At 39.9% G+C, this 8,640-nt stretch overlaps 1 protein-coding gene across 9 annotated transcripts in view; it reads left to right on the plus strand.

Annotated features, from left to right (window-relative positions):
- Positions 1 to 2,854: 2,854 nt before the first annotated feature.
- Positions 2,855 to 8,640, plus strand: part of map7d3 (MAP7 domain containing 3) — a 30,458-nt gene continuing 24,672 nt past the window's right edge. For 3 of the 9 annotated variants that reach the window (XR_799720.1, XM_010785655.1, XM_010785662.1), the window contains exon 1: positions 2,858 to 2,980. Coding sequence is in view for 8 of the 9 variants with exons in the window: in XM_010785655.1 (XP_010783957.1) it covers positions 2,935 to 2,980 (46 nt within the window). In the remaining variant the exon portion in view is untranslated. Of the gene's footprint in view, positions 2,981 to 8,640 lie in introns of all 9 variants that reach the window. The other 6 variants (XM_010785657.1, XM_010785660.1, XM_010785661.1 and 3 more) reach the window with 3 other exon arrangements.

An 8,640-nucleotide genomic window follows, 5' to 3' on the forward strand; every position in this document is an offset into this window, starting at 1 on the left:
GTTTGTTCATACATGGTTTAAGTCCATGTTGTCAATTTTTCTTCACACAAATCAACATGAAATATCCTATTGAGATTTCCGCCATTACCCCCAAATGGGATGAATGGAATTTCATTTGTGATAAACAAAAAATACACGGTGAAATGAATTCTGTGATACTTAAACAGTTAAGAGTAAGACACAGATTAAACAGACTATAATGAATGACAGGCTGACTCTAAGCTACTGATCAAGCACTGTGTCTCAGGCCTGTGCTAACAAGTACGATTATGAGTGCAATGCAGAACACACGCCTGGGTACAAGAGAGTGCCCAAAGCATGACATTTAATACTATTCAAACCTTTAGTCATGTTTGGTGTCAGGTGTGTTGAAGCATATATTGCAGGGATCAGTGAGGTGGAAGTTATATTGAAATGGCCTTGTTGTGAGACAGTTACTGCTCAAAAACAATGACTTGAACAGACTACAACTGGGGCATATGACCGTGTCCTGCATGAGCTAACATAACACTTGGTTTCAGGGGTTTAAAATAGCTCAACAAGCCCTCTACTGTTTTAATTCAGCACTAAACATTGCAGGGCCAATGCCAACCTAGGAGTAAAGTAATACTTTTTCTGTTGTAAAAATAACAATGTAATCTTTTATGTCAATAACAGATGGAGCAAAAGCTTCTCACCATATGGGAAGTGGCTCAAGGTAGGTTGATTTTCTTCTTTAGAGTTAGCTTGTTGTTCTTAAGTTTCAAAGATAAATAAATCTATAAATAAATAAATGTGTTGTAGTGGGTTGATGTATTCAGCTGTTTTCTCTGAAGTCAACGTTGGATTTTCTACAAACCTGGTTGTGCATTGTTGAAACTCAATACAAATATTTGGATCTGAAGTTGACGTTGGTGTTTCTGTTTTGACTCTGTCCAGGTCAGAGTATTGAGAAGCTGGACTATGACTCGGTCCAGGACTTGTCTCTGCTGCTTGACTCAGCTGACAACAGGAACGTGTTGAGGAAACTGGGACGGTCTTTGGGTGTCCCACCTCAGGTCAACGCTCATATTCAAAGCTTCCAGGATCTCTTTCAGTACCTGCGCACCTCCACCTACACCCTGCTGCCCCACCTGGCCCAGGCTGCTGCGCTCCTGCCTAATCCTGAAGTTGTTGCTAGGATACACAGAGCTGTGGTGAACACTTAGACCCCAGGGATCCGTTACCATGACTTCAACAGTATTTCTGACCCACTTTTCACACTGTTACCAGATGCATGACCTGATGAGTCTGAGTTTTATTCCTGGGACACAAACATATTATCTTTATTGCAATCAATTGACTTTTAGTGGGATACTTGTAATGAAAAAGCTAATCTGTGACAAGAACTGACATATTTATTTCAGTTAATTGTCCATTGTTGTGCTTTATTTGTTTGTGTATTGGCTTTACCTCCATAAATGCATTGTTTCTAATACATGTCACATGATACTTTAAGTTCAATGAGAAGAAGTCATAATGTGTGCTGCTTATGGTGTTGAATAACACAATATCCAGGTCATTGTAATCAAACCCTACATGCAGTGTTACTTCCTGTTTACCATGTAAAATAGATGAGAGGGCCTCTGGCTAAGGCATGTGAGACGGGCCAGGACAGAGGATACAGTGTTCATGGAAAGAGAAAGAACATAGAGCCCTGAGAAAATGTGTTATTCTCTCATTGAGACAACTTTACCAACTGATCATTTTTCCTTGAACGCTTGCTTTGCAGCATCTTCGTCATCCTCAATCTGGTAAGGTTTAACTTTATCTTCACATCGATATTTTCCTAAAAAGCAACTCATTACATAATTCTCAGGTTTACTGTGCTGCTTAATACTTATATTTCTTCTTCTCTAAAAAAGACGTCATATAATTAGGTTAAATGACCAATATTGTATATCCCTAAAGTGTTTTCATTTTTCTAATGTAACCTGTTTATGTTATGGAAGTATCATGACTGTGTTATTAATCAAGCCGTTAATTGGCTCCAACACTTCAATGCTGGTTTACACAGTTGCTTGTGAATAAACCATAGACTAAACTCTACATTAGCGTTCAACAACTGCCATCTGCCAACAGGGGGCGCTGTTGGGTGTTTTAGCTTATAATAGCCTAGCATTTTACTAGCAAATTCTTAGCTCGTTTATTCATAAGATGAACCACTACGATCCACAAATACTGGCCTATCTTGCAGCTTGCACGACGTTTAGATTATGTGCAATGGAACGGCTTTATTAGCCAAGTATGTTTGGGGAATTTGACTATAAAACACTCTATTCATATTATTAATATAATCATACATGTTATTATTATAATCAGAAATAGACATAAACCCTCAGTATAAATAAGGACAACAAAGCTGAATAAAGATACACAGAAAAATATTATGCACTTATGAGGTGAATAAAGAGATACACACACACACACACACACACACACACACACACACACACACACACACACACACACACACACATACATACATTAATATTGAATTAATATAGATATCAAGTATTTTGCCCTGCCCATAAGTATGTTAACATGTAGCCTATGTACTTTTACAAAAGCAAACACTTTACATTCACAGGGCAGCAGTTTTTTCCTTTTTTTTCGTATTGAACATATTTAGAACATACAAAAGCTCGGTGAGGATATCTTCAAGTTATCAAAAAAAGACAATAAAATGACATGAATTCACAATAAGACAAACAACATAAATAATACATCCAATAAGAGACAGGGGCAGCATTTTGAAGGCTTAGTTCCTGTTAGTTTGTTGGTTTCCGTGAACCGGTCAGAGTGAGCCCTCTCTCTTCCTGTCTCTGGTGTCCACGTCCCCGTGCTCTCCTACCGGCTGCGATGTGTTACGCGCCCCTGCTTTAGAAAAAAACAGAGAAGGAAAACTTCATAGAAATGGCGGAGGGTACTACGACTCTCAAAGGCTTGCGAGCCCAAATGGGTAAGAAACATCTTGGCAGTAGTGGTTATTTTAACCCACTTGTGTCTTACAATGTAGTCAACACTTTGTCATGTTTGTGTGCCGCTGCCGCCGCTAACCGGGGTATTTGAACGAGTTGTAAGGAAACCAGGCTAGTAACGTTAGCTCGCTGTCCGGTATCTGCTGACAATGGATGCGGAGAAATATGCAACTTCTTCTAAATAAGTTAATGTGGATAATCTATGTTAGTGGATATGTGGTAAAAAGCTCCTGGGCTTAGAGACGTAACTTGTATCTAACGTTAGCTAAAGTTGTGACGTTATTTTAGTAGCCGGGTTTGAAAGCCGGTTGACATATCACGACTTGTCTGGCGCCTAGCTCAACTAGCTGTGCTTTAGCTTTGTTTTACCGCATTTTAATCTCGTTTTCTGACAAAGTGCAGCTTTGTGGATATTTTAGACAAGATGGACAAACTTGTAATGCTTAGTAAACGAAGCTAACTACGTTGTAACTGCCATTCTCCAGCAGGTTAGATAACGCTGCGCATCACTTGGGGATTATTGTCAAAAGTGATCATCTGCTAACCCTATCAGGAAGAGTTCAGGAAGCTCGTTTCTGTGCACGTTAAAGTTGACAGCGATGGGAAAAGATGCCTTCAGGAGACACTTTATATAGCCATGTTGTATCTTCTTGCTCAGAACTCCTCTTGTCTTACACAAAACTGTATTTTCTCCTCTATATCCATTGGACAGTTATGCTTATTTGTTGACATATGGCATAACCCCCACCACTCTCCAGGGAGGGAAACTATAACAATGTCTGACCTGAATTTGAAATAAAGCTCAACACTGAGTCCGACACGCATCTCTGATAAGAGAATAAGGCTGCATCGCTGCTTTAATGAAGGAGTTTTGGTTGGACCAGCAACCGTATAAGAGCTCTGTTAAGCAGAAGGCACGTTGTTTTTTTGTAAATAGTACTTTATTGGCCTGCAGCAAAGTCTATCAATGCTTCTCATCCATGCTTCAGCTGGCCCCTTCCAGACGCAGACATGTTTACTGTGTCTGTATCTGTGGGCATGAATGCACAGTTTGTTATGACTCGAGCTGCAGTTGGTTTCACCGTTTTTTTTGTTTGTGTTTTAGTGCAAAAGGGAGTTCTCTGCATACCCAGTGTGGGTGTAGGCATGTTTTACTCCTGGCTGGATCGTATTTAGTACATATTCTTCCTGTTTCCCTTCACTTTCCATTCAGTTCTTTCAATTTGGAATTTACGCCCACCCAGTTCTGTGGTTTTATGAAAATATCCACCACTTTAAGAGTGATGTGAGATGTAGGAATTCTCGCACTGTGAGGAATAAAAGGATGTCCTCTTGCTCGGCCTTCAGTCAGCAGAGGACTGACAATGATCAAATAAGGCCAAGAATCTTATGTGCATTTCCACAAGAATGTGAGCAAGGTTCAAATGTACCCTGCTATTATAGAAGCAGATCACACTGCTGCAAGTCACACAGCAGGCAAGGCTGTCCTGATCCTGGCTCAGCAATTGCTGCTGCAGAATTAAAAGCATGAGAAGTATTTCTGAACTGGTCGGATTTAACCAAAGGAGGAAATGGATCAGCCTCATTTTCATTGTTTGGTTTCTTGGATCTATCCGTTTAGCTCTGCTGTTCAAGTACAGATGCTCCCTCTCTATTTCATTTCAACATTTTAAATTGACTGACAGGATGTGTTACAGTATGTGTGCACACAGACACACCAAAGATTTGAATAGCAAAACATCTCAATTTGTATAGGCTATAACTAAAGGGCAGTCAACATCAGTCAACATCGGTCAACATCCCGGCCTACCTTTCCTGAGGATTTTTTGTTTGGGGTCAATTCCCTTTTGCAATCAGTTCCAAATGTTCCACTAGTTGTATTCTCTTTTGATGCTGGTACATTGTAAACAAAGACCACAACTAGGGCTGCACGATATATCGTGTCATGAGTGACGATAATCGCGATATGCGCATGCGTCCTGCAATTCACATCGCAGGACGTGACGATTAAAAAAAAAAATTAACTAAAACACGTCATGTTACAATTATTTTGCTGCTTGCTACAAAAGGAAAACTTGCGCAGCTCTCATGTCAGAGGTACTTGAGTGAGTGACATGAAGGCTCTGCATGCACAGCAAACCACCAATCACAATCAAATCTCCAAAGCAAACGGACCCGGTGATTAAGTTCCTGTATGTTTTCATATCGCAATATATATCGCAGGGGGGGAAAAAATCGCAATGTCACTTTTTTCCAATATCGTGCAGCCCTAGCCACAACTGTAATCAAGGCGTGTTGTGAAAGTTTGATTAAATTCTGTATCATGTTACAGTATGTAGGTTGTTTGGTTCGTCCCTCTTGGTTCTAATTTGTTAAATAATTACAGGTGTAAAAGAGTCTTAAAGTTTATTTACGGTCTGTTTCTTGGTAAGTACCTAGTACTTCCAAAATACTTTTTGGGATATATCTGTAGTGTGATGATGTTTTAATGGAGAAGAGAAGACCACCTTCGCTTAATAAGAACCTACATAAAACTAAAAAGAAATGCACTGAAGGTTCTGGACCTAAGCGCCCGATGACTTATGATAAATAATTCGTTTTGAAAAAAGTCAAGCAACAACTGTATTAATAATTGATTTGTACGATCCCATCCACTTGATGACCATCTCCACAAGGGAATGTGGTCCAACTGGAAGAGGAGACTCCTCAGGAAACTGGGATGTGTCATCATTATCCTGCCAGTCCTGCAAATAGCCATGGCTTACCTTTGCATGAACACGTCCTCTGTAATCCCATAGAAGATCTGGTGTGCCGTGCATGTTAGTGCACGTGTGAGCGTGCATCAGCAGTGTTATCTCAGGAGCTGAAATCTCCAGCCAGCCATGGGAAGCTCTCTATGCCATAGATGGCCAAGAAGCCAAGTGATAGAACTTGCAGGGTTCACTGAGATTTAGGACAACATTAACAAGGTAAAAGGAACTTTAGTTTTGGTTATTGAGTTAAGCTGTTATAGTGTTTGGTTGGAGTTGAAAAATGTACTTTGAGTACTTTGTGGCAAATGTCTGTCCGCCCTTGCTTTAAGCACTTCCTGTGCAGAAGCTACTTAATTGTCCTGAGCAGGCGGGCTCATTAAAGGCTGCAGAAGAGGGACAGAAGACGGCCATCCGACTCTTACTTATCAACATTACCAACATTGTCTCCTACCAAAATATGTCCAAATGATTCTTGTTATTTAGAGAACTAGCATTTGATCAGTGTTAGCATTCGGACATAAGTGTTACCAAGTATTGTAGGCTGCCCTGTTTCCTGTTAAGTGTTTTTTTCAGGCCTGCAGAGCCGGGTCATGCCCCCCCACTCCCTGGTGGCCTTTACTGCCGCCATCATAACTCGGCAGCCTGAAGGTTGAACATCATCAGTCAATAGGTATAGGCCTGTATGTGGCACTCAACATCCAGTGGTTTTGAGAATCTCATAGTCTCCTACTACCTAAAACTGCTGGATGATGTTGTAATAAGTGTCAATATAGCTAAAGAAATATACATATTCAATCTGCTGCATACTAACAAACAGAATCATAATTTAATAAGTCATTGAAATATATATATATTTTTTATTACCACATTATTGAGTTAGAAAAGGCACATGCTTAACCTGATACCCGCCCAACCCTTCTTCCAACATAAACCTGAACAATAGATCATGTAGCGTTAGATAATGAAATTGATCAGCCCAGTGTATAATGAGTGCCAGGTTAATTACTTGTGGTTTTGTCCCTCTAACTTATTAAAGTGTCTAGCCAGGTCTGTCGATGCAGCAATGATTTATGTTAATGTTTGCAAATCTCCATAGTGATGATGGAGTGATTAAACCCTCTGATTGGCTCTTTTTATTTCTATGAGCACACCTGGCTCTCTTGTGGTCTGTTGGTAAACAGGATCTCTTCTCCCATCTCATTCCAGTATTTGAATCAACACGTCAATGTGTGCATCAGATTCAGAGCAAGCGCCTGTTTCTGACTTGGGTCTTTTATGCCCTTAAAGTGAACAGTAAATTCACGGGGCGAAGACATCCTCTGTGGTTGTGGCTCTTAGAAAATGCAGTTAAATCTTAACAGTTCACAGGTTTTGTGATTGAAAAAAGTAAAAGTATTACAGATTGTGATTTCACAAGTAGTGTCTTAACAGTTGGTACTAGGGCTGACTCAATTAATCGTATTTTAATCGCGATTACGATTATGGCTTGCAACGATTACGAAAACAGCGTAATCTAAATAAAACGATTATTTTTTATATATCGTCTTCGATGAATTAACAGGACTCGTCCGCCCGAGTAATTTCCGACGTCTTCTCCCTTCTTCTGCCGGTCAGGCTGAAGAGAATAGTTGTAATGGTCTTGTAACAGAGGATGGTTTTTACAGGTTTACTAAGAACAATAATGGCTCTGTTGATCGTAAACTAGTGCGAGCGCATGTGAAGCCGTGATTGCACAATGGGTGTATACACTCCGCGGGACAAAGGGACAATTCACAAAAAAAGTCCGGACGTCTGCCAGTACGGGGGGTGGAGGGACGCCGGCGCGAAATGACGGCGGTAAGTAATCCCCTGAGCCGTCGGACTCCAACTTTGTAGTAGTCCAGTATATCCATTCCGGACATACACCGTGAGTTGTCAGGTCACCAAAACTCTTAGAGTATCAGAGGATGATGGATTTTGACCGACCTACTACCCTTATTCACAGTTATATCGATTTTCTTTTATATTATTAAGTTAGACGACGTATGATTGTTTGTCTTAGTATTAAATTTTCAGACTTTAATATATATATATAAAAATAATGGTTTGTAATACACTCAATACTTTTCGTTAACGAATTGGACTAGGCGGGTTGGAAGAAGGTTGTATTTGGACTTGTTTTATGACATCCAATCTATTCTTTAAACTAGTCAGGTCACATATTACTCACCGGTCCATTAATGGAACACCAAACCCAGGGATTGAATAATTTCACAGATCGGTCCCAGAACACTACGCGTTACTAAATACCTACGAACGTTAGAGGTATCACTACTCCCTCACTAATTGGGAGAAACTAACCGAAGAAAAATAAAGTACTCGTCTGGACCGAAGAGAACACGACAACCATTTGTCCTAAGAAGAGGGTAGCGTAAGGTCATAAACTTAGTTGTGCAGTTACACACCGTAGTCTAAGCTTCGTTCGCGACAAGACTGACCCAGAAAATACGGAATTTCACTTGTCAATTTAAGTGCCCGCTTCTGTAGGAGACACCAACACCGAGAATCTTTACGTCAATTCTAGAATTGTTAAGTGTCAAACACTACTTTTTTCATTTCATATGTCTATACACTTAAAGTTAGTTCTCGAAGAATGTCTAGCCTTGTTCCGATGGAGTTAATTTCGTCTCTCTTTAGCGCTTCTAATGCTATACCGACGTTGCTAATGCGTTTGTCGCATTTAGCTAATATACTCTGGCTATTAATAACGCTAATAATTTACGTTAATGGATACTGAGACTTTGTAGATGAATAACCTCTATGTAATAAACTTGTCATACAAAAATTGTCAACTATGGCCTGAAATTCTATTAGTTGACTTTTTTATTATATACTTACTATTTATTTTT

The sequence above is a fragment of the Notothenia coriiceps genome, unplaced genomic scaffold (genome assembly GCF_000735185.1).
Source record: "Notothenia coriiceps isolate Sejong01 unplaced genomic scaffold, NC01 NC01_scaffold00028133, whole genome shotgun sequence".
Lineage (NCBI taxonomy): Eukaryota > Metazoa > Chordata > Actinopteri > Perciformes > Nototheniidae > Notothenia > Notothenia coriiceps.